General features: G+C 52.9%; 8 protein-coding genes across 8 annotated transcripts; 6 read left to right on the top strand and 2 right to left on the bottom strand.

The window, feature by feature from the left end:
• Positions 1-210: 210 nt before the first annotated feature.
• KVR01_009589 (uncharacterized protein) lies at positions 211-1,290 on the top strand. Its single transcript, XM_044790472.1, has 2 exons — positions 211-365; positions 610-1,290. Exons 1-2 carry the CDS (start codon positions 308-310, stop codon positions 1,119-1,121), a joined length of 570 nt encoding a protein of 189 aa, XP_044642091.1. The 5' UTR covers positions 211-307; the 3' UTR covers positions 1,122-1,290.
• Positions 1,291-1,720: 430 nt separating this feature from the next.
• On the top strand, positions 1,721-3,042 carry KVR01_008883 (uncharacterized protein; the record flags this gene model as incomplete). Its single annotated transcript, XM_044784579.1, has 2 exons — positions 1,721-2,768; positions 2,846-3,042. The coding sequence occupies 2 exons, from the start codon at positions 1,721-1,723 to the stop codon at positions 3,040-3,042; spliced, it is 1,245 nt and encodes a 414-aa protein (XP_044641385.1).
• Positions 3,043-3,831: 789 nt separating this feature from the next.
• On the bottom strand, positions 3,832-4,750 carry KVR01_009381 (uncharacterized protein; the record flags this gene model as incomplete). The annotated part of the gene is made up of 2 exons (XM_044794041.1): positions 3,832-4,066; positions 4,119-4,750. The coding sequence occupies 2 exons, from the start codon at positions 4,748-4,750 to the stop codon at positions 3,832-3,834; spliced, it is 867 nt and encodes a 288-aa protein (XP_044641883.1).
• Positions 4,751-5,907: 1,157 nt separating this feature from the next.
• KVR01_009084 (uncharacterized protein) lies at positions 5,908-7,082 on the top strand (the record flags this gene model as incomplete). Its single annotated transcript, XM_044784909.1, has 2 exons — positions 5,908-6,617; positions 6,653-7,082. 2 exons carry the CDS (start codon positions 5,908-5,910, stop codon positions 7,080-7,082), a joined length of 1,140 nt encoding a protein of 379 aa, XP_044641586.1.
• Positions 7,083-7,536: 454 nt separating this feature from the next.
• KVR01_009071 (uncharacterized protein) lies at positions 7,537-8,508 on the top strand (the record flags this gene model as incomplete). Its single annotated transcript, XM_044794016.1, has 1 exon — positions 7,537-8,508. The coding sequence occupies one exon, from the start codon at positions 7,537-7,539 to the stop codon at positions 8,506-8,508; it is 972 nt and encodes a 323-aa protein (XP_044641573.1).
• Positions 8,509-14,872: 6,364 nt separating this feature from the next.
• Positions 14,873-16,380, top strand: KVR01_009093 (uncharacterized protein; the record flags this gene model as incomplete). Its single annotated transcript, XM_044781995.1, has 3 exons — positions 14,873-15,147; positions 15,211-15,362; positions 15,431-16,380. 3 exons carry the CDS (start codon positions 14,873-14,875, stop codon positions 16,378-16,380), a joined length of 1,377 nt encoding a protein of 458 aa, XP_044641595.1.
• A 791-nt stretch (positions 16,381-17,171) lies between these two features.
• On the top strand, positions 17,172-18,586 carry KVR01_009563 (zuotin; the record flags this gene model as incomplete). The annotated part of the gene is made up of 2 exons (XM_044783982.1): positions 17,172-17,465; positions 17,537-18,586. 2 exons carry the CDS (start codon positions 17,172-17,174, stop codon positions 18,584-18,586), a joined length of 1,344 nt encoding a protein of 447 aa, XP_044642065.1.
• Positions 18,587-19,773: 1,187 nt separating this feature from the next.
• KVR01_009538 (uncharacterized protein) lies at positions 19,774-21,244 on the bottom strand (the record flags this gene model as incomplete). The annotated part of the gene is made up of 3 exons (XM_044788806.1): positions 19,774-19,916; positions 20,032-20,842; positions 21,209-21,244. 3 exons carry the CDS (start codon positions 21,242-21,244, stop codon positions 19,774-19,776), a joined length of 990 nt encoding a protein of 329 aa, XP_044642040.1.
• Positions 21,245-22,041: the final 797 nt, after the last annotated feature.

Here is a 22,041-nt window from a genome sequence, read left to right on the forward strand (position 1 = left end):
CCCCTCTTCGTAGTGTGAATGAACGCTACGCTGGGGTAGCGACGGGCACTAGGCAGAGCCCCTGGTCGTGGGAACACCTGAACGCCAGGTTGTTCTGTGGAACAGACTTCGGTAATAATTTACTTATTAGTAAGCACTGAGTGGCTCGTTCAGTCGAGGACTTCAAGTTCCGGTAAATCTCACCCCACACCATTGCTTGCTGCGTGTGGATTAAAACTCCTGCCTTCAGTTGTCAGTTGCAAACTTCCCATGTTGGCACAGGGACTGAACTATTAATATCCACCCCCGAACCTCTTAAATCACAACTATGTATCAACAGGAGAGCGCTAGTAATTCCCGAGAAAATATGGGTCTAAACGCTGACGGTGAATCCTTCCTTCAAAGCTAGCCCCACTGCCACGCCTCTACTTCAAGTGACAGAGCACGCTCTCGGGGATCCTTGCTTTTTGCCGTGCTCACCATCGCCAGAAAATCCAAGGTGTTGAATTGCATACAGCGTTCCAGAATCAAACACTCATCTCAAAGTGATCCACAATCGACCCATCGCCATGCATGGTCTCGCGCGCCTCATATCATGGCTAACTGTTGTCTCCTTGGGTATTATCCTAGGTAATGCCACCTCGGCCCAACATCCTGCGCAAAACACCAAGTCAGTCACCATCGAGCACACGACGATCAAGTCCAATCGTACATTCGAAGACACAAGGATGGCGCTCGAGGCCTCACTACCGCCCATCAACACAACCTACTCCACTCTTCTCGCCGCAGGAGACGTCGCCGGGGCACTGGCAGCCCTTCAGAGCCTGCCCGTGCTCAACACCTTCATCGTGCCGCCTCGAAACTTCGGGAATTTGGTGCGCACCTTGAACAAGACTGGGAAGGCGGTGCAGTATGAAATCGGAAATCCCTACACTGCCGCGCGGATGAGCTTCCATGAGCTTGGGGTCACGCTGTACGCCCCCATTAGGGTTCTTCTGAGGGAGGTGGAAGGGGTCGCCATGTTCGAGTATGACCGGCCGCGGAGCACAATGGGACAGTTTGGGAACGAGGGGGTCAATGAAATTGCGCAAGAATTAGATCGGAACCTCACGGCTTTGCTGATGGAAGCTGCCGGCTGGTGATCGCTATTCATGTTTTGCTGGGCGAGCGGAGGCGACTAGAGTCTTAAATCTTACCGCATGGTGCAGGCAGAGATTACTTGAGCATCTGAGGTGCTGCGAGTGACCGAGAGATTCGCAAAATGCTTACCAACTCTGTCGCACAATCCGAGGTCTTCTGAACCAGCTCTCCAAATGAGGGAATGTGAGACGCTCGAGGACCTGCATTGCATGCTGATGAATGGAAGCTAACTGCAAGTCGTCTAAAAACTAACTATGTGTCAGCTTCTACGACGTGCTTTCAATACTACCACTCTATTTTGGTGGCCAATAGGAGAACTACCGTTTGGCTGGAAATTGTCCATGATGGGCAGAATTAGATAGCATGTTACACGCCGAGGAGCGGGGGCTTACATTGGAGATACCACCTATGCACAATGCTAGATACGCTTTCAAGTACGACTTTATATATAAGTAATCTTGGAGGTGTGAGAGCATATGGAAAATAGGACGGCGTCAATTTTGATTCAATTCTTAATCATCCTGCGAAAAGCATAGAAGAATCGACAGCTACAACTGCCACCGCACTTCACTGGGTGCCACATATATTCCGTCGTGTCACCATGGCTGTTGTTGATCCCCCATATGAGAGATCAAAGGGATCTCAGCTACCCACGCCCGACAATTCCACGCAGATCAAAAGTGCAGTTGGCTACAGCGAATACGTGGCTGGCCTTGAGCTCGAATTCACAGCCTCTGATGAGCGGAGAACACGATGGAAGATCGACCTGGTGATCATTCCCATCTTCCTAGTCACCCAGGCTATTCAGCAAATGGATCGGACCGCCCTGAACTATGTCAACTTATTCGGATACCAAAAGGCGCTCGGATTGCAAGGCTACCAGTTCAACTTCCTGTCTTCAATGGTCTACGCCGGATACTTCTTCGGCCAGTACCCCGCCGGTTGGCTCATCGGGCGGTTCCCGGCGCAGAGGGTGCTCAGTACCAGCATCCTGGCTCTGGGGGTCCTGACGATCTTGATGACGCAATGTACGAATTATCGCAGTGCCTTGGCCGTGCGTTTCTTCACTGGAATCTTTGTGGGAGCAGTCATCCCTTGTCTCACTCTCATGACAGGATTCTGGTTCACGCGTCGTGAGATCCCACTCAGACAGTGCATCTGGTTCTCCGGCCTTGGCTGGGGCGGTATCTTGGACTCCTACATCTCAATGGGCGTTTCCAAAATGTCAGACAACACGTCCCCTCCAAAATGGCAACTGGTGTTCTACATTCTTGGTGCAATTAGTTGTCTCTGGGGAATAGCCATGGTTTTTCTCCTCCCGGATAATCCATCCGCTGCTTCCTTCCTTACACCGAGAGAAAGAATTGTCGCAGTCGCCAGAGTCGCAGGAAATGGGACGGGTATCAAGAATAAGCACTTCGACAAGAAGCAGGCCTGGATCGCCTTCTATGACCCCAAAACGATCTTGTTATTTGTCTCCGTCGCCGGTGCGGCAATTCCGAACGGTGTGATTACATCTTTCTCGACAGTAATCATCAGGGATCTTGGCTTTACAACAACCAAGACGACTGCGTTGAAATCAGTAGGGGACGCTGTTCAGATTCTCGCCCTCTTCATAGGAGGCGCGATCACGCTGAACGTCCCGAATTGTATGTCATACTGATCGAAGCATGATTTGTCCATGGAGTTGCTAACCCTGTTGTGACCAAAGCTCGGCTGGCAACAGCTGCTGTAGCCGGGGTCATTTGCACTGTCTGTGCTGCGCTGACGGCATATCTTCCACGCTCTAACACATGGGGCCGACTGGTCTCATTTTGGCTCGTCAACTTTCAGTCCGTGAGCTACACCATCAGCCTGACAACAATCTCCTCCAACATGGGGGGTTACACACACCGAGCCTCTGCTACCGCTATTGTTTTGTAAGCATAGTCCTTTGTGAGATTTTGCCGACCTCGAGGATTACTTAGCCTAACATCAATAGTACGGCGAACTGCTGGGGAAATTTTGCGTCGACATTCGTAGTAAATCAAGCCGAGGCGCCAGATTATAGGAGCGCAACGATCGGCCTCTTGATTGGCTTCACGATCAAGCTTGTCTGCCATTTGTTTCTCCTTGGTAGGCTGCTGCCCATCCTTTCAAGTCCGATATCTGGATGTACGGAAACACTGATTTCGAACTTCTTCAGCGTACCTGGTTTCTATGAATCGATATCGGGATCGCACACAAGGCCCTTCCGATAAGCAGAAAAGTGATGAAGCTGGGATGCAAGACAAAACAGAATTCGAGAATCCCGATTTCCGCTATGTTCTTTGAGGAGATTGACCTCGAGTGCTCGGGTCGACGTCCATTTCGGGTGGGTGACTGATCAAGAATTGTCAGAGAATCCGGAACCACTCGCAGTGGAAGAGCAAGGAAAGGTTCATTCACCTCGCTGGTAAATTTTCAATAAATCTGTACAGAGAAGTGACCAAGGGGCACTTCAGGAGCCAGAAAGGAATATGTGTCATCAATTTGAACAGCCGTCTACTGGTAGTCGCCAGTGCAGGAAGGGTCAAACTCAGTCGAAATAGCTCTGTCCCGATCACAATTCTTCTTTTTTTTTTCTCGGACAGGGTAACATAAACTTATGCCTTTTGAATTGGGTCAACTTATGACACATCCATCGGAGTACTATCCTGGGGTATGAAGCTGTCAAACTAGCGGTCAAACTTCTCAGGCTCCGCGAGAGACGCAGTTGTCGGCACTGTTCTCGACAAACAAACCGCCATAAATTTGACCCTCGTTCAAATGGCTCTCCTGATACCCGTCGAAAACAACTGTCTTGGTTTCAGTAGGCTTCTTGAGCAAGCCAATCTGGAGAGCACCGCCGCCGCTGTTGTCGTTAGGGAGCACCTCACTAACAGCTTTCAGTGGTGCAGCACCCTCGGAGAAGTAGACCTGGAGTGTGCTAGGAAGTGTTAGGTTCGAAGTATCGTATAGAAAGCAGTGTAAATGCTTACTTATTGGGGATGTCGACCGTTACAGCAAAGTTCACCCACTCCTCAAAGTTGAGGGGAGATGTAAAGACAACGCTGTTATTCCGATCCAGCATCTTCCAGCTGTGCGACACTGCCTCAGATGTATCGTTGGAGCCCAGGGGCAGCCCGAGCTGCAGCGCAAACTGCGCGGCGGAGGAGTCGTTGGTCTCGTGCCAGACGGCGAGGTACTCATGAGTAAGGTTCAGCGGTCGCTCCTGATCCTGCTTTGAGCTCCAATGGAAGGTCATGACCCCCTCATTGGAGGCATCGGACCCGTTTCCGAGCAGCAGACCCGCCCTCCTGAAGCCTAGCTGCGGGTTGGTGCCGCTGGGGTTGAAGATCGACCTGTCGTCGATGGTCACCTCGAGGGGCTTGAAACTCCCAAGATTCGAGGCATCGAACAATGATGGTGCAACTGTCGGAAACTCGAGGATCTGTGACCATGAGAGATTTTGGCCCTTGCTGTAGCCGGGGTTGAACGGGCTTGCATTTGTGTCGAATACTGAGAGAGTCGTATTTTGGGGAATTCGGCCATCCAACACCACCGGGCATTGAACGGGGGCGTTGAGGGAAAGCAATTGAAGAGAACGGACGGCAAAGTAAGACAGAGCCATGTTGGTAAGTGAAAACGAACGAAATTTGTCTCTTTTAGTATCCTAGGTAGATGTATGCCAATTAAGCCCTTCACTTTTCATTTGGGACTGCCGTTGCATTTATATTTGCTTGGACCTTATTTCCGCGGTAAACTGCGTCATTTCAATAGTTCGAGGAGCCCTATTATCCGGACACAAGCTGTCATTGGAGGAATCTAAACGGGAAACCAAGTTGCTAATTTTTCAATGCTAGGGGCATGGTGTTCCGCAGCCTAACTTAGTAGTATCGCCTTGTACCCTTTCCCTATTATGCCTCTTTGGGGGTTGACCATAGGGAACTTATATAACCTAGGGTACCTAGGTAGCTTCCCCGTTTCCGCGGCGCTATATAGTACCGGCACTGAATATCGTAGGTCACTCAATAAAAGCAAAGTAGGGAGCGGGAATATAATAATATTATAACTTCACTGAGCCACGTCTTTACAAATATGTCTGGGCCGGTGAGAATTTTAAAAAAAGGAAACATGCATCGCCCTGTCTACCTCGCCACGCAGTACTTGAGTACAGATGCTTGCTCTAGACCATCTTCGTATGACCGTCAACTTCAGAATTCTTATGACTGTTTTCCACTGACCCAGGACAGGGTATGGACTCACGCTGCCAGGAAAACGCAAGTCCATACTTGACTCTTCCAAGGTTGACGCCCGTACCTGCCGCCATGACCCATCCCTACTCGCGGCTTTCAAGTGCCCTTTATAATTCCCAAACAAGAAGTGACTTGACGTTGTTGTCTTGACATTTCTGCACTCAGCCAAGCACACAACAAAACATCCGGTAATAGGCAGCATGGTATCAGCGAAGTACATACAGTGACGTGACACGAACTTTCAGGCAGGATGATATCGTGATACGGCATGATCACGTGCGGCCGCTGCCTAGAACTCGCACCCCAAGTCTAGTCTAGTCTCCTCAAGCTAGGAGGACTACGCCTGCCTAGGTGCCGTTGAATCGCTATGTGACTGTGCTCCTTCTTCAGGTTCTGGGAGAGAGTGAATTGCAACATGTTGGCATTTACTGCTCCTTTGCATCGCGGACAAACCTGAAACGACTGCTCTCCGCACCTCATACCTCCACCCTATGTCAAAGTGACTCAATCCAAATGTCAAGAAGAGGGAGCCATGGATCCTGTACCCGTCTACACCATTGATTTGTCCCGTCCACCAGCTCAAAGATACGTCGAGGTCGTGTGCGACTTCCGTGAGAAGATACCGCATCTGACCGAGCTGTTCCGAGAGGTCGTCACCGCCTCAGGGCTGCCTCCGAAGCCAACTACTCGGGTTGCAAGGCTCTTACTCAGGCGGCTGTACAGTCACGAACAAACCGAGGAGATCAGAGGTATCAGTGATGCAAGCGGTGTCGATATGTACCTTCTCGTCTGCCTCAATACGCTGCTGGACCTCTTCATGGGGTGCACAAGCGGCGGGGCAAGGGCTAAGATAGGGGGTGCGGGCAATGGCCGGCAGTCACGGATGCTACATTTTCGGACGCTGGACTGGGACATGGACCCTCTTCGCGAAGTGGTGGTACAGCTTAATTTCGTCAATGATCCTCAGGGGCCCGTCATCGCCCGTTCCATAACCTATGTTGGTTTCGTCGGTGCGCTCACTGCGGTCAGGCCGGGCTTAAGTTTGTCGCTAAACTTTCGGCCCTACCACAACGACAGCCACTCACGAGCCTCGAATCTGCTATTTCACTACCACAGAGTTCTTGTGTTGCTCGGCCGGAGACCCTCAATCAGTTCCACCCTGCGTAGCATTCTTCTTACTCCCGACCCCAGCGATGGGCATGGACGTCTCGACACAATCTCCTCAATACAGCGCCGGATACCGTCCTTGCCATCGACCGCGGCGACTTGACCTTCAGTGATGGAGACAAAACGATGGTTATGGAGAAGGATCGCGTCACCGCTTGTACCAGCACAAGCACATCATTCATCGTCATTGCAAACCATGACACCAGCTCGGACAATGATCCAGCCGCTGCGCACGGTATTAACAACACCAAGCTGGCCATCGCTGGAATGAACGAGCTCGTTGAAGATTCTCAACACAGGATACACTGCATCAAGTCGAAGTGGCAGGAAGCCGAGAAGAGATTCAGGCGACGTAGGAAACAAGCCAATAATGAAGAAGTAAATACGGAACTGAGCGTGACAGAGTCTCAGTTAATCAACTGGGTGGAGGCATGGCCCATCACCAACGAGTGCACTCACTATGCAACTATCATGGACCCCTTGGTCGGTGACTTCGTCTACCTTCAGAGATATAATCAGCCTCAGATTGTCTCAGAGTAGTTTACCAAAATAGATCTACCTGCAATAGGTAATTATTTATTATAAGTCAGCAAACACATAGCATACCACCTTTTTACTCGTCTATGATTGAGTCACGATTATCATGCCTGGTGCTCAGTATGGGATACCAATCCGACTGTATGAGCATAGATGGGTTGTCCCGGGTACTATAGGCTGTCGCCGACTTCGGCATGATACAATTTCATTGTGTGCGAAAAGGGAGGGGGGGGCACATGAACAATACAATGGAATTGTCGTCAATGGAGATCTACTTAAGTACTAATAGATATTGAAAGCTCTTACTGGTTTCTTTGTCATCCGTCCTGGCCAACAACAATTGCCCTGTTCTATGTTCCGAGTACTAATATATTCATCTCGGTAGCCTTCTCAGGTCAGCAAATCCACCTTCTGCCACATCGCCCTCACACACAGAAAGCCACCAACGACATTCAACATGTCATCGCAGAACGCATCATCGTCCTCTAACCAGGAGGGAGAGCAACAATCCCCGGTTACAGCCGTGGCGACAACGGAATTCCCATTGTTCCTCGAGTTGCCGACTGAGATCCAGATAGAGGTCTGGGAGTGGGCTTTTTGGGCTCCCCGTGAGCGCCGGCTCGCAGTTCTACGAACCTCGAGCGTGCCGTCTCCAGCCCTATCACACCAGGTTTTGGGTCTCAATAACCTGCAAGTCACTATAAGCTGGCCCGTGTCGAACCCTCAGTATCTAGCCGAAACTAACCATGTCGCTAATCTTCTGTCAGCTGCCCACCGCAGTCACGTCGTGATTAGCTCGTTGGTTCAACGGAACCTGGACACACCATGGCTCCGACGCTTAGGACTGGCCCGATATCACATCAACCCACAAGTTGACATCGTCTTCTTTGGGGGTGACCGGAATCTCATCGGTGCTAATCGATCTCTCATGGCTGCCACTTTGGTCCTGGGTGAGGAGCTACCATGTGTCATGTGTCCAGCATCCGATTTCGCGCGACTGGTCAATGCGGACCTCCAGCGTGGCTCTGTTGACCCGGTCAGTACCGCTCTCAACACCTTGCGGAGCGTCAACCCAGTCTGGTCCGCATTATTCCGTCACGCGCCAGACAGTCTCCCCAGTCCGATGCTGCCAAGGACCATGTACTTCTTGCTAAGAACAGATGCTCCCAGATCAGCTCGGTGCGCTCATGGACAGGGCGAATGTCTCCACTTTGAGCACCTAGAGCTGTTTGACTTATCTGCTTCTGAGACTTGGAACCTTTCCTTCCAGGGCCTTTCTAGTCTCCCGAGTCAAAATCGTTTTTACCGGAACATTACAATTATAAGCGACATTAGGACGTTCTTTCGCAACGTAGCAGCGCTTCCGGGCTTCACAGGTACGATCCCCGATATCCTCTTTGTTCAGTTGACTGGCAGAGCGGAGCGCTGAGCCACTGCCAGTGTGTTTCATGGGACAGACTTCAAAAGGTAGGTCACTAATTGACGTGTACTGGTCAGATTTCTGATCCTACTCTATGGCAGAGTCACACAGAGCCGGTGTATACATGTAGGCTGGTTTCAAATGTTCGCGTTTGACTTTTAGGATCGCTTAGTTCGATGAATTTGGGGAGGCCCTTCCTTTCTTTTTTCTTTTTTTTTTGTCTTTTCCTTTTCTTTCTTTCTTTCTTTCTTTTCTTTTTTTTTTTTTTTTGTGTGAACAGAAAAATGGTCCCTGCCGTGCTCGGTAGGGAGCCAATCAAGAGAATACATTGTTACAAATGTATCAGTTGTTGATCAAACCCCCTCCCTTATATATATGTTGCTGTGAAGATTTCGACTTGTCGCCCATTTCTCTTACGCTTTCTGGGATTGTTCAGTAAGTCCTGATATTAAACGGCAGCACGCCACAGACCACATACATACTCCGGAAATGGCTACATGAGCAGACACTGTAAGCCAATCTCGGGTCTAGTTGATGCCGAAGTCATTACATTCGTGATATTTATCATTCCATAATCCAGTCATCTAATATAACTATGATTCTTTTTTTTTTTTTGTGTGAACAGAAAAATGGTCCCTGCCGTGCTCGGTAGGGAGCCAATCAAGAGAATACATTGTTACAAATGTATCAGTTGTTGATCAAACCCCCTCCCTTATATATATGTTGCTGTGAAGATTTCGACTTGTCGCCCATTTCTCTTACGCTTTCTGGGATTGTTCAGTAAGTCCTGATATTAAACGGCAGCACGCCACAGACCACATACACATACTCCGGAAATGGCTACATGAGCAGACACTGTAAGCCAATCTCGGGTCTAGTTGATGCCGAAGTCATTACATTCGTGATATTTATCATTCCATAATCCAGTCATCTAATATAACTATGATTCTTTTTTTTTTTTTTTTGGTGTGAAAATAAATTTAGTCCTCGCAGTCTTGAAAAATGTTGATGAGCGTTGGAGCCCTTATGCACTGAGTATGGATGGTTGCAGGAATAAGCATCAGGCCACCTCAAGAGTGTAACGGTCGATGTCGACGTCTTCACGTCACTAGTCACAATTTCAAAGTCGGTAGACTGCGTATGATTTTCCCAACCACTGAGTCCATACTACTTGGCTCGGGTCAAAGTATGAGCCCCACACCGCGGCTCTGGGGACTGCACCAAAGCTCTACGCAAGACTTTCTGCGCTTTTCTCGCCACCATCTGCTGTTCCGGTTGGGGCTCCGCTTTGCTCGAGGTCCTGGGTAGGTGCCACTATAGCCGTGATCAAAGTGCTGACACCGCTGTCTGACCCATATTCAGGGGAGGCTGCGGACCACTGGGAGGATTGCAGGTTTGACTGGGAGTCTACGATTGTCTGTGCAGCCGGGCTTGGCTGGGACACCGTGATTGACTGGGCATTCGCGGGCGGTGTTTGAGTATTTGACGCTGACTGCGAGGACTCTGCGGCTGATGAGTCGTTTGTGGTGCTGGATCCCAACATGCTGGAATCCATTCCGTGCATGCTATCGGGCGTGCTGTTGGAGCCGTCTTCACTGTCCACTGTGGCTGGCTCATCGGCTGACGCACCTGTGGCAGGCGTAGGTGCAGCCGGGGGCTCAGCATCCGCGGGCTCAGCAGACTCTTTACTCCCAACATTTGTCGGTCCGTACGGGAGATGATTTTCTGTTTCTGCACCGCTTACGGGGTAGTACCCAGTCCCGTTAGGCGGTTGCATCGGTCCTCCTGTCCCAGTAGCACCCTGGAATGTTGCATGTGGATTATAATCCCCGCCAGTGGGATGTGCTTCGCTCAAAATCCCGACCATGTTCTCGCCAAAGCCATGAGACGATGGCTTTTTATCTCATGTCAGCAATATTCACTTGAACCCATCGGCTAATGAGCGGGACCATGCATGGGCCAGTAAGACTTACTACGTTGTTAGAACCTGGCAAGACGCAGTAGTCATAGCCTCTCCAGAGAAGCAATGGGTCGCCGGCTAGCTGTGGATTTGCTTGCATAAATGCTGCCAGCGAAATATTGTGAGCTTTGGAAATCCTAATGACAGTATCGCCGTCCTGGGCAGTGTACCAGGTTGTGCAGTCAGCTGGTGCCCCTGGTTGAACAGGACCATTTGGCCCAGTGGCCATGGCTAGCGACAAGATGACGCTGGCCACAATTAGTCTCATCGTCATTCGTATTTGGATATTTAATCTTATAAAACTTGTCTTCGCAAACTCGAATCCCCCTTCCCAATTGAAATGAGTCCTGTGGTATTAGCACTCCTTGTGCGTGCACATTTAAAACTCGGGACTGCTATAGCAAATTTAGGTAGGATTAGACCGGTCGAAGGAGTAACTTTTGGAGCCATAACATCCGTATTGCCGGCCCTGTCCCTAATTGTCTTTGTTAAGCCTTATCAGAAGCAATGAATCGGCGGCAATCCCGTCAACCCCCACAGTCACCTACAAAGATTCTTGGACACGTCTTGGCTTTTTCTATGGCAAGCCTTTGTATCGAATTTACGAAGGCGGAGGCGGATTGGCGGGAGGATTAGCCAGTGAACAAGGCAGAACAGCCGCACGGTCGATTGATGCTTCGAAGCTCTCTGAGTGCACATTTCAATCTTATCATCTATAATGAAACTAATCATTCCAACGCCGAATTCTACGGACTTCCTGACATCTATTCAATAAGTACCCTTTATGGACTTGGTTCGGCTGAATTTGTTGTGGTTGGAAAGCCTCGGAGCACTGGAATTGCTTGACCTCCATGCTGAAACCGGTTCGCCGACTTGAGGTCGATACCTAGGTACAACAAAGAGTCGCACAACCCATGGGGCCATTACAACGGAGGTCACCCACCGTTTGACTGTTGTATATTGAGTGTCGTCTCTGTCAGGATAGCCCTACTCGCATGAGCTGAGCACATTGGCTCGTTCCACCCGTAGCCATCCACCAGTCAAACGTAGACCCAGCCTCATTATTCATTTCAGCCGTCAATCCGCCGCTCATGCAACTTTGAGATTTGCCTTGGCAATTTATAACGCGCAGCGAGTCAAAACGCTCGAGAACAGCCAGAAATGGCTTCTTGTCGCCCACCGCCCCAAACGCCAGCGACAGTCAGTTGTTCGTTGGTCCAGCACACTGGGGTAATTGTGGAAACTCCGATCGAAGAGGAGAGTTAATCCAAGACATGGAAAACAATCAATATCTCTAGTGAGATGTTTCAAGTTGGTGAACTCGTTTGTCATAGAACAGCTATTGTCTTTGGAGTGACTGCACCCGGCACTGACAAAACGACGTTACGAGCACTGCTGCACCAACCTCTGTCACTTGTCACGGTCGATCAAAATCTTGGCATTTGGTAGGGATCCTTGAATATAGTGTAGACAGCCCAACCTTATCGGTGAGACCGTATCTCACTGCCCTGCTGTTCCAAGAAAAGAGTGGCAAGCCTGGCTGAGAAAAAGTTGGGGGCTGTCAGGCCGGGCCAACAGCGGCGTTGCGGCTTCGTTATTGGGCCGGAGGCGTGCCGAAGCATGGTTGCAGATCTTCCTTTGTCCTGGTCACATTTTGCTCCCCACAAAAGTGAAAGATGTGCAATAGCAACGCAATGAAAAGACATGTGTCACTGCCGTGGACCTCATGTCCAATTATTGAGCCCCATGAACCAGTTATGCACTCCAGGTCGGTGGTGCCTCCGTCTCACACCACACTGGGCCTAGCTATAGTTCTGTACTTGGTTACAAAAGCAGGTGTAAACCTATTGAACCTTTTGAAGCTTTGGGCTAGCATCCGCACAAGGACCGTGTTTGTATCACTTGATGGAGCATTCCAAGAGCACAAGCCACCAGGTCCAACAGCCTGAGGCTCAAAATCATTCAACATGGCAACTTTGGAACGCAGATCCGAGTCGAAAGAATGAAGTGGGCATCCAACACAACAGCCAATATCCACCCGAACCAGGCAGTGAATCACCATTACGGCGCAGTACATTTATTATTATCAAACAAACCGTTGGTGACTGACTAACTGGGCGTGTTGGTGATGGCCGCATCCCCAGGGCAAGCGTGCTCCATCGCGGCCCATGCCCGACGCAACGTTGCCCGCACGAGCCACACACGATGGATAGCCTAGCCAAGTAGTGTACGTAGCTAGCCTCAGGACGTTGCCCGCGTAGATATTTTGGAATGTCGAGATCCACTACGTCCAGATTCCTTCCGGGCCGACAGACCAGACCCGGGTGGGGATACAGTGAGGCGCGACGATCTGGGGGGCAAGGAGGGAGCTTGAGCACGCCTCCTGCCACCTGCTAAGAGAAGAGAAGGAATCCTACCTACCTGCGGCGCTTGCTACAGATGATCATCGATCGCCGTGGAGGGCGCTGACACCGGTTGGTTGACGCACTGACGCATCGTCGCACAGACGTGGTACGGGAAACAAAGCCTGGGGACTCGGGCGGGGGCCCACATATCGTTGCAAGGGGAGACTGGGCAGCTGGGTTGGCTGACTGGGGAATGAATTAATGCCAATTGACGTCGAGATTTTTGCCCTTTTGTGGTCTCACGTCTTTTGATCCCGACGGGCTCCTGTGGCTACCCGTCAAAGGCACGGTCCCCGGGTTGGCAGCCAGGTAAGGTGAGACTAGCCACGGAACGGGCTTAGGCGACAGCCAACGTCAGCAGGGATGATTCAGGGCCTTTCGCTTAGTGTGTTCCAATCTTAGCAGCGCCAGCCCGCGCCGCCGACGTGCAGCTGTGAGCGTGTGGCACGAATGGAAGGGCAGAAGGGCAGACAGAGGTGGTGTGTGTGTGTCGATCGGGCCGGCCGGGCTGGGTCCGACGCGCAGAACGAATGGAAGAATGAATGATGACACGAAGAGCTAGCTGGGAGGGCTGAAAAGGTAAGCTACTTGGTAGGCAAGCTGGAGACGAGAGATGGGAGAGGAGGAGGGCTGGATTGGAGAATTTGCCCGAGTAAACCGACAGCCCATTGGGTGGAGTTCCCGGGCACACCTCTCTGCCTGCACGTGCGGGCCTGCGCGCTGGTGGGCTTGCGGGCAGCCCAGAACGGAACGATTGCGGTGGTGCTATGCCTGTTTGCCTGTGGGTGCCCGTAACGAGCGCGCGGATCTGCAGCGTGATGGAGTCGCGGGAATGGCGCTAGGCATGCAGAATGCTTTCCCTGGGCCTGTCTGCCCTGTCTGCTAGCCGCAGCCAGTTTCCTGGCAGCCCTGGTTTGCGTGCGTTGATCTAAGATCGCGCTAAGCAATGACAAGTACTGTCTAAGTCGTACTAAGGAATCTGGTCTATCAGATCCTAGAGGAATGTGCCCGCCCTGGGCGGGATGCTGACTTTTGGGCCCAAGGTGGGCAGCAATTTGCGGGCGGGCGATGCAGCAGCAGGGCAAGCAAAGTGCGTGTTGGAGAGGGGAGTGGAATGAAGATGGAGAGGGGCCAAGAACTAAGTGGTGCGTGATCATCGAGGGGACGACATTCCCCGGTGGCCATTGGCGAAACCGATTCAGTAATGATGCTTGCTCTGTGGGTGATGATGACAACCCCATACTGACTGCCGCAGGGCGGCTCATGGTGTGTTGCACAGAGGGGGGAACCAGGCGAGTGGTTATCAACGGCCGGAGAAATCCATGGTGGTGTCACGATGGTTGATGCCGTGTTACGGCTGGCTGTGGTGAGGCAGGGCCACGGCCACGGGCATACCGGAACTTTGCGGTGGGTGGGTGGTGGGCCGGCCGGCCAAACAAAGAAAAGAAAGTGAAACAAGCCCTATCCGCTGCAGTTCCCCGCCGAATACAGCCCCGTCCAGGTGATTAGCAACAGAAATTTGAGAGGGACAACGGTAAGCCTCGACGCTCGCGTGCCGGGTAGACCACCCAGGTTTGGATGCGGTGCGTGGTGAGTATGGGTCCCGGCCACCCTGGTCCTGACTCGCCTGCTCCTCCACGTGGGATGGATGCGCCGCGGTCTCGATTACAGTCTACTTGCTGTTGGTCGTTCCTGGGCCTTCCTCTTGACTAGGTATGTCAACAAGGGCAGTGCCACCCGTTGGTTGCACTCGAAAGTGAAGGATGGAAGCGCAGATCGCAACGCCTCCACACCACCAGGAACACGGCCAAAGGGATCCCTCGGTTTCCCTGCCGATATATACGCTCGTGGCTGCCAGGGCACCATGCCATCAGCCTGCTTTCCCTTTCCAGCCTGCACTTGCGTCCCTTTATGTTCATGAGTCGCCCGTGACGCACCACATCCGAGTGCCCCCCACGAAACCCATTCGCGACCGATACGGCGACATTCCAGGCGCTTGAGAAGGACAATGCCTGACCTGCCGGGCTGGTTGAGAGTGTGGTATAGGAGGCCGGGATGGAGGGATATCCGTGATTACACCCGCAAGCTCAACGACGAGGACATCCGGCCGAATCGAATACGGACCCCGAGCTTGGACAGCCGTCCCTCGACCGCGATACCAAGCCGGCTTGGCTTGGACAGAGTCCTGGAGAACAAGACATGCAGTCCCATGTCTCTTCATGACTTCTACCTATACCTCAAACACGTTGAGCACTCCTCAGAGAACCTCGAGTTCTACCTGTGGTGAGTCCCCTCGTCGTCTCGCTCCATGATCGACTGAATGGCTGTAGCTGACCATCCTTGCAGGTTCCAGAATTATGAGGCAAACTACCCCAAATCGAAGGAGGCGCGTGTAGCCGCGGGTCCCCTCAAGGACCTGCCTGCGTTGCCAAACGAGGCCGATGCATTGTCGGGGACAACGTACTCGGCACAGTCCAGTGTCGCTGAGATTGTCGCAGGTAAGGATCCCAGCTGTGCTAGACCCCAGGCTGTCCAGCTTGTTATACGCCGCTAACAACCAGCGTAGCGAAGCAATCGATCAGTTCCTTGTCTGAGAGTATAGTGAATGCCGAAGCACCATGTGCCCGAGCAGTAGCCCAGCCAGAGCCAGGAAAGTGGACGGACAGGATATTCCGATGGTCACCGATCCCGCGACGGCAACGCCTGGGCAGCCGGGACGTCTGCCGCGACGGGGCCTGCGCGTTCGACGTCGACGAGGAGAAGGGAAACTCAGCCATGCCCCTGCCCCTCCTCAGCAAAGCCACCAGGGCGCCGTCGACCGAGAACCGGGCCGAGCTCGACGCCGCCATCGCAACGTACCTGCTCCCGGGCGCGGAGAAGGAGCTCAACATATCCTCAGTACTCCGCCACCGGGTACTCAACAACCTGCAGAGCTCGTCGGATCCCCGCTACATCAAGCCCGTGGCCGACCACATTTACGAGGTGATGAAGAACTGCTCGCACCGGAATTTCGTCAGCCTCGGCGTGTCAACGGGCACGTACGAGACCATCTGCGTTGGAAACGTCATCGGCATAATGAACCTCCTGGCCGGCTTCCTCCTCGTGCTGCTGCGTGGCCTGTACCCGCACATTGGCTCGCACACCCGGTGGGAGGTATTTTACTCGTTCCCGCTGTGGGCCATGGGCACGGCGTTGATACTCGTCGGGACGCAGGGCATGTGCTTCATCCTCTTGTCCATGTCGCGGCGGCAGGCGCTGCCGTGGGAGCGGTTTGATGACGACGGAAACCCAAAGAGGACCGAGCAGCCTCAGGACGGGGCCAAGGGGTGGTGGAGACGATACAAGACATTTATGAACCGGACGATGGCTCACGACAAAAACTTCAAGGTGGAGGACAAGATCCTGCGAAGGCTGCAGAGAGTAATCCTTATTCAGTGCTGGTCTGGCGGCCTGGGAGCCGCGTTCTGCGGTGTACTGCTCTTCATATTCCTGCCGATCTGGAAGGAGACGGTTTGAACAGAGCAGGGAGGCAAAGCTGGCAAATTGTTAATATGACGTTCCTTATAGAGTGTATGATGGCTTCTCAGTCCGCCCATCGTGGCTTGTTGATACCCACCTAGGCTGAACCTAGCATGTAATAGTAGTAAATGAATACAAATGGGATGATGGAGAGAGACCAAAAGATGCTGGACGTTCTGCCGGCTGACAGAGCGAATGTCGTGTAACCTACCCACACCCGGGTCAGCACATCACCGTGCACATGCCGATTGCCCTGTTGTTTTCGTGTTGTACAAGCCTCATCGAGGGCCCATCATTAATGTCAGAAAAGTCGCCGGCCACACGTGGGAAGACGTGCTCTAAGCGACCGTATACTTTCTCGCGCACGGTGCAAGTGGGGCGTTGGGAATGCCCTCGCTGGGTGACGCCGGTTGACTTCGAGCTGATTCTTGTGCGATTCTCATCTCAGGCAAGGACGTGTTGTTCCGCTTGTGTCTATCTCAATTATTTGGCATACGGCGATGAGCGACGGCAGTGTTGATGCTGATGTGCAGACAACGTCAACCGTGGAAGAGTGAGTGAGGGCTTGCAGGCTGTTGTTGTCCAGGGCCAAGATTCTCAGTTGGTGCCTCAGTGGGCGAGACTAGAGGCGTAGGTTTATCCAATGAGAGGGGTGTGCACAGACGACAGCGGGAAACAGTGGGGCATCGATAGGGCGGGATGGCTTTTTGCTTGGAGAATGCTGAGAAAAAAGTTTCTCGACTCCCAGTCAACCTTCCATCATCACCACCACACGCAAATTCGACAAGATGACGAACGCATCCCTCGTCTCTCGATCCCTGCCCGTCCTGCCATCAGGATGGGCCGCTGACAAGGACTTCAAGCCCGTCGGCAAGGTCACTGCCTCCACACAGCGCTCCATCGAGCCTGTCGGCCCTCACTTCCTCGCACACGCCCGCCGCGCCCGCCACAAGCGCACCTTCTCCGAGGATGACCGCATCCAGGCCCAGGAGCGTGCCAAGAACGTCGAGGAGGAGGATGCTGGCGAGATCAGCGAGCCTGAGGACCCCATGATGCTTCAGCGCGAGGCCAAGGACTGGAAGGTAGGCAACCGGAGCCCGGTCCGCTTTGTTCGACGCCGAATTTTCCATGCTAACTGCACTTGCGCAAACAGGAGCAAGATCACTACGCCGTCCTGGGTATCTCCAAGTACCGTTACAAGGCCACCGAGGACCAGATCAAGCGCGCCCACCGCAAGAAGGTTCTCAAGCACCACCCCGACAAGAAGGCCGCCAGCGGCGCCACCGACGACGACAACTTCTTCAAGTGCATCCAGAAGGCCGCCGAGCTGCTGCTCGACCCCGTCAGGCGTCGTCAGTTCGACTCGGTCGACGAGGGTGCCGAGGTCGAGCCCCCGACCAAGAAGCAGCTGCAGAGCGGCAAGATCGACTACTACAAGGCCTGGGGCAAGGTGTTCAAGGCCGAGGGCCGCTTCTCCAAGACCCAGCCCGTGCCACAGTTCGGCGACGCCAACGCCTCCAAGGAGCAGGTCGAGGAGTTCTACAACTTCTGGTACAACTTCGACAGCTGGAGGTCCTTCGAGTACCTCGACGAGGACGTGCCCGACGACAATGAGAACCGAGACCAGAAGCGTCACCAGGAGCGCAAGAATGCTAACGCCCGCAAGAAGAGAAAGATCGAGGACAACACCCGCCTGCGCGGCCTGCTCGACGACGCCATGAAGGGCGACGAGCGTATCAAGCGCTTCAGGCAGGAGGCCAACGCCTCCAAGAACAAGAAGAAGCTCGAGAAGGAGGCTGCCGAGAAGAAGGCCGCCGAGGAGGCCCGCCTCAAGAAGGAGGCTGACGAGAAGGCCGCCAAGGAGGCCGAGGAGAAGGCCAAGGCCGACCGCGAGAACTCCAAGAAGGCAAAGGAGGCGGCCAAGAACGCCGTCAAGAAGAACAAGCGTGTGCTCAAGGGCTCCGTCAAGGACGCAAACTACTTCGCCTCGGGAGACGCCTCGGCCGCCCAGATCGACGCCGTCCTCGGCGACGTCGAGCTCGTTCAGGGCAAGATCGACCCCGACGAGATCGCCGCCCTGGCCGGCAAGCTTAACGGCCTCAAGGTCGCCGACGAGATCAAGGGTGTGTGGAAGGACGAGGTCGCCCGCCTCGTCGGGGCCGGCAAGCTCAAGGAGGGCGATGCCAAGTCCTTGGCTGCTTAATTGTCATAAACATATGAGCGAGTGTGTGGGGACGGTCATCTGGGAGTACATGGATGGTAGACAACGCTTTTAGACCGCGGTTCGGTTAGACAATAGATCGCCTGTCTCGGGGAGACGTTACCAGCTACTTCCGTATTATTGTCTTGCTCTACGTGGGCAGGCCACCTTACACCAACACGGGCTTGGCACCAGCACCTTCAAAACCGAAAGTCGTGATGCCGCCCAGTTCCGCTGCGCACCTTGCGGATCTGGGCAGCTCGTACAGCATCCTGCTTGATTTTCGTAGCTTTGACCTCTGTCAGCTGTAGAGGAGAGGCGTTCCTCCGGCACAACACCCACTGGATCAACATGCCTTCGTGCATAATTGATCTCTGCCATCCTGTGGGACCAGTGTATCTCTCCCAAGAATGGTGGAACCAAAAGACTATTAATACTAGAGGAAGTGGCTTTCGGGCCTGTCAATCAGTCGGTTGCCCCAGCCCAGCTTCCACGTCAAGGAATATAGTTTTATTGTCAGGTACTTCCGTTATTTCCTGACGGCATCCCCGGCCAACCCGTCGTCTCCGAAAGTGGAGAGCAAAGAGTCATGGCACCCAATGGCATTTAGCCAGGGTGCTTGTCATTCGCGAGGGCTTATAGTTTCCTGTTGCCATTCGCAGGCAGATTCGCGATCCTTAGTCAAGGATGTAGTAGCTCTGGCTCCACTCATCACCTCTTGCGCACTGAAGGCTTGCTAGTAGGCATTATCCTCCGTGGACATCTGAGGTTTTTCTTTCTGCACTGTCACTAGGATCGTGTTTTCTTCACGCTGGGTCGTTGAGCGATTACCACTGTATGTATGAAGGCGCCATGTGTGGCTTTGGACGTATACGGAACCTTGGAACAGAAGCGAAACCAGTTGCGATAACCTAGGTATTCACCTGTTTGGGTGATCAATGGAGAATGAGACTCTTCAAATGATTATATTAAAGGGCGGCGATTGTGTTGGATGACTTCGACCTAAGCTTGTGTTGTTTCTATTTTCACCAGCCTGAACAAGTCTCATGCGAGGAAGACCGATGATGGATCTGAGTCCACTAGGTATCCTCAATTTCCTACACATTGTATGTGTTCTTGGGTCATGTCTTCATCGGGACGCTGTCCCCTGCCATTTGAGATCGATCGAATTCCCAATGCATCTCAAGAGTCTAAACCAGTCCACACCCTCCCTCACGCCCCATTCTAAGTCCCTGCCCTTCCAGCTGCATCAGCCGAAAGTCAGTTATACCAACAACCCCACTTGGAACCTGGCTTCGCTTCCATGACTGCGGTGTACGCACCCAACCTCTGCCTCTCATCGGTCGTCTGGTACATCATGCCAGTGGTCCAGTTGAAGTAGCAAAACTGAAGTAGTGCGTTTGTCAGCACAAAGCTTTCCAAACGAGAAAACAAACGAGGAACAGGACTCACGCGGTCCCTATATCTTGGGAGGCTATCAGGGGGCTGGTTCGCGACGCATCTCCACAGCATCACGAGACCACCAGACAGCTGGACACCAATCTTGCGCTCGATGTATTGCGCGGGTCTCTCTCCTTCACTGTCGAACAGACCAACTCCAATATACGTGGGGCCCTCTCCTTCGATCGCGAAGGGAGCAACTCCAATGTAGTACTGGGAGGGGTCGCCGAACGTGTCAATTAGGAGCTGAAAGCGCGCGCGTGGAGTCGTCCCGAACAACACCAGGCTGGACACCACGAGGATCCTGAGCTTTGGGAACTGGCTGAGAAGGGCTGGCGTCCAGGTGGGGTCGTCAGGCGTCGAGTCCACCACCTCCAGGACCGGCAGCTTGACGTTCCCAAGATCGCCCAGGTTCTCCTTGATCGCGGAAGGGAGGTACCTGCAGACCGAGACCAGCCCGCATCCGATGCGGTCAGGGCTGATGCTGCGGGCCACGTCCAGGGTCACCTGTCCCCAGTACGTCGCGAACGCCTCGATGTATGCCTGGCGGCAGGTCGCGAGGAATTCGAATCCGCCGTCCAAGTGCGAGAAGCAGCATGCGCCGCTCCTGAAACGCCTCTGCCTCGATCCTTGGTGCGCGGCGGCCTCGTCGCCGCCCCACTCTCCGTCGAACCAGGCTGTTGCGTAGCAGGACAGGAAGATGAACCTGAAGATCATCAGACGTATCTCGGCTGGCAGGCGAGAGAAGAACGGCGAGGCCGCCTGTGGACCTGGGGAGCTCGCTAGGATGCGGACGCTCGACATGGTGGTTGCACGAGGCTCGCGGAAAGGCCTGAGCGGAGTCTTCGTTAGGCAGGGTGCGTGTGTGTGACTTGTGAGCCACTGTAAGGGGGCAAGGGGCAGTTGGGACGTACGTGCTTGTTTCTGATAATCTTCAAGATTGAATGAATCAAGTTTGCCAGTTTTGAAGGTGTCAAGGAGTGGAAGGGTGGATGGTTCTGGCAGAGTTTGGTGGTTTGTCAAGGTGGCTGCCGAGTTCGCAGACAAATCAAAATAACAGGTAATCAAAGTGTTTCTACATTCACCCAAACGCTCACAAAGGGCCTGTTTGATAACCCTGGCTTGCCCCACCGGGGTTCAGAAACCTAGAGACTGCCACAGGGACCGCCAAAAGAGTCTCTGGGCTCTTCTCTGCACCTTGGGTCCAGTATAAAGCACCATGACCTGCAGCATACGGGCTCTAGCATCCGGGACGCGAAGTTGGCACCATCTGCGCGTTCAAATTGGTCATAATGAGTGTGAACAGTGTAAAAATGCATGATATCCCTGATTTAAAGCGCTTTTGTACATTGTGAACATACTCTGTGCTTGTTATCAAGTCCGAATACAAAGGCCAAAGGCCGCAGCCAGCAGTGCCCAGGTGGTTCCAAGGAACGAACTCCCTCCCTCAATAAAATGAAGGGGCGACGGAGCCTTCTGAATAATTTGCGGCCTATTTGGACAAAGCAGGAGATCTACAGAGAAGAACCGGTGTCTGGTACCGAGTCGTACAGCAGGACGCTTCGTTAAATATATCCTAAGAACTAGTCAAGAGCATGGATTTGTACCTCATCTGGTGTGAGCGAGGATCACAATGGAAGTCTGCTCAAACAAGGGTTGAGGAACCTCTTAAAGTATGTGGAATTCCCCGCATGGAAATTGGCGCAGCATCACTTGTTCTTATGTGACACTCATATTCTGCGCTTAGTAGAGGCATTGAATGAACATGAATAACCCAATGGAGACTGGCAGTGCTCCGTGCAGGCCCACTATATCATCACTGAATGACAGATATAGACTGATCGCAGGGCCCCGCAACCCATCGATCAGACACTTGAAAATGTTGGTGAACAAACGGATCATACTGCCAGAATGTGGTTCCCAGAATTTAAAAGAGACAAGAACAGCTATGACTGGACGGCCACTAATATCATTTATTCAAATAACATGGAAAGGTCTCCCTAAGACCGCGAAATCCC

The sequence above is a fragment of the Diaporthe batatas genome (assembly GCF_019321695.1).
Source record: "Diaporthe batatas strain CRI 302-4 chromosome Unknown Contig00011, whole genome shotgun sequence".
Lineage (NCBI taxonomy): Eukaryota > Fungi > Ascomycota > Sordariomycetes > Diaporthales > Diaporthaceae > Diaporthe > Diaporthe batatas.

Excerpts from the sequence above, each read along its gene's own strand:
- KVR01_009589 (XM_044790472.1), top strand. The coding sequence starts at position 308 with ATGTATCAACAGGAGAGCGCTAGTAATTCCCGAGAAAATATGGGTCTA. Across the intron at positions 366-609 it reads TATGGGTCTAAACGCTGACG|GTAATGCCACCTCGGCCCAA; the intron begins GTGAATCCTTCC and ends GTATTATCCTAG.